Source organism: Crocuta crocuta, unplaced genomic scaffold, assembly GCF_008692635.1.
Source record: "Crocuta crocuta isolate KB4526 unplaced genomic scaffold, BGI_CrCroc_1.0 C27559611, whole genome shotgun sequence".
Classification (NCBI taxonomy): Eukaryota; Metazoa; Chordata; class Mammalia; order Carnivora; family Hyaenidae; genus Crocuta; species Crocuta crocuta.
This window is the reverse complement of record NW_027545606.1, coordinates 1-514: the sequence shown is the minus strand read 5'-3', so window position 1 is coordinate 514 and position 514 is coordinate 1. Positions and strand designations below refer to the sequence as shown.

The 514-nt window shown below is 49.0% G+C and overlaps 1 protein-coding gene across 1 annotated transcript; it reads left to right on the top strand.

Moving 5' to 3' along the window:
- Nucleotides 1–2: 2 nt before the first annotated feature.
- LOC144218979 (olfactory receptor 13F1-like) lies at nt 3–506 on the top strand (the record flags this gene model as incomplete). Its single annotated transcript, XM_077748979.1, has 1 exon — nt 3–506. A coding segment is annotated over exon 1 (504 nt), but the record flags the coding sequence as incomplete, so codon positions are not given.
- Between the last annotated feature and the right edge of the window lie 8 nt (nt 507–514).

Sequence of the window (514 nt, the reverse complement as noted above, 5' to 3'; positions counted from 1 at the left end):
CAATGCTGACAAACTTTGTTTCAGGGAAAAACACCATCTCATTCTCAGGATGTGCCACTCAGATGTACTTTTCTCTTGCCATGGGCTCCACTGAGTGTGTGCTCTTGTCCACGATGGCGTATGACCGGTATGTGGCCATCTGCAACCCCCTGAGATACCCCATCATTATGAACAAGAGGGTTTGTGTGCAGATTGCAGCTGGTTCCTGGATGACAGGCTGCCTCACCGCCCTGGTGGAAACAGTATCTGTGCTGCAGCTGTCTCTCTGTGGAAACAGCACCATCAATCACTTCACCTGTGAAATCCTGGCTGTCTTAAACCTAGTTTGTGTGGATACTTCCAGGGTGCAGTTAATCATGCTGGTGATCAGCGTACTTCTTCTTCCTCTGCCGATGCTCCTCATTTGTATCTCTTATGCATTCATTCTCTCCAACATCCTGAGAATCAGCTCAGTGAATGGTGGAAGCAAAGCCTTTTCAACGTGCGCAGCCCACCTGACCGTGGTGGTTTTGTT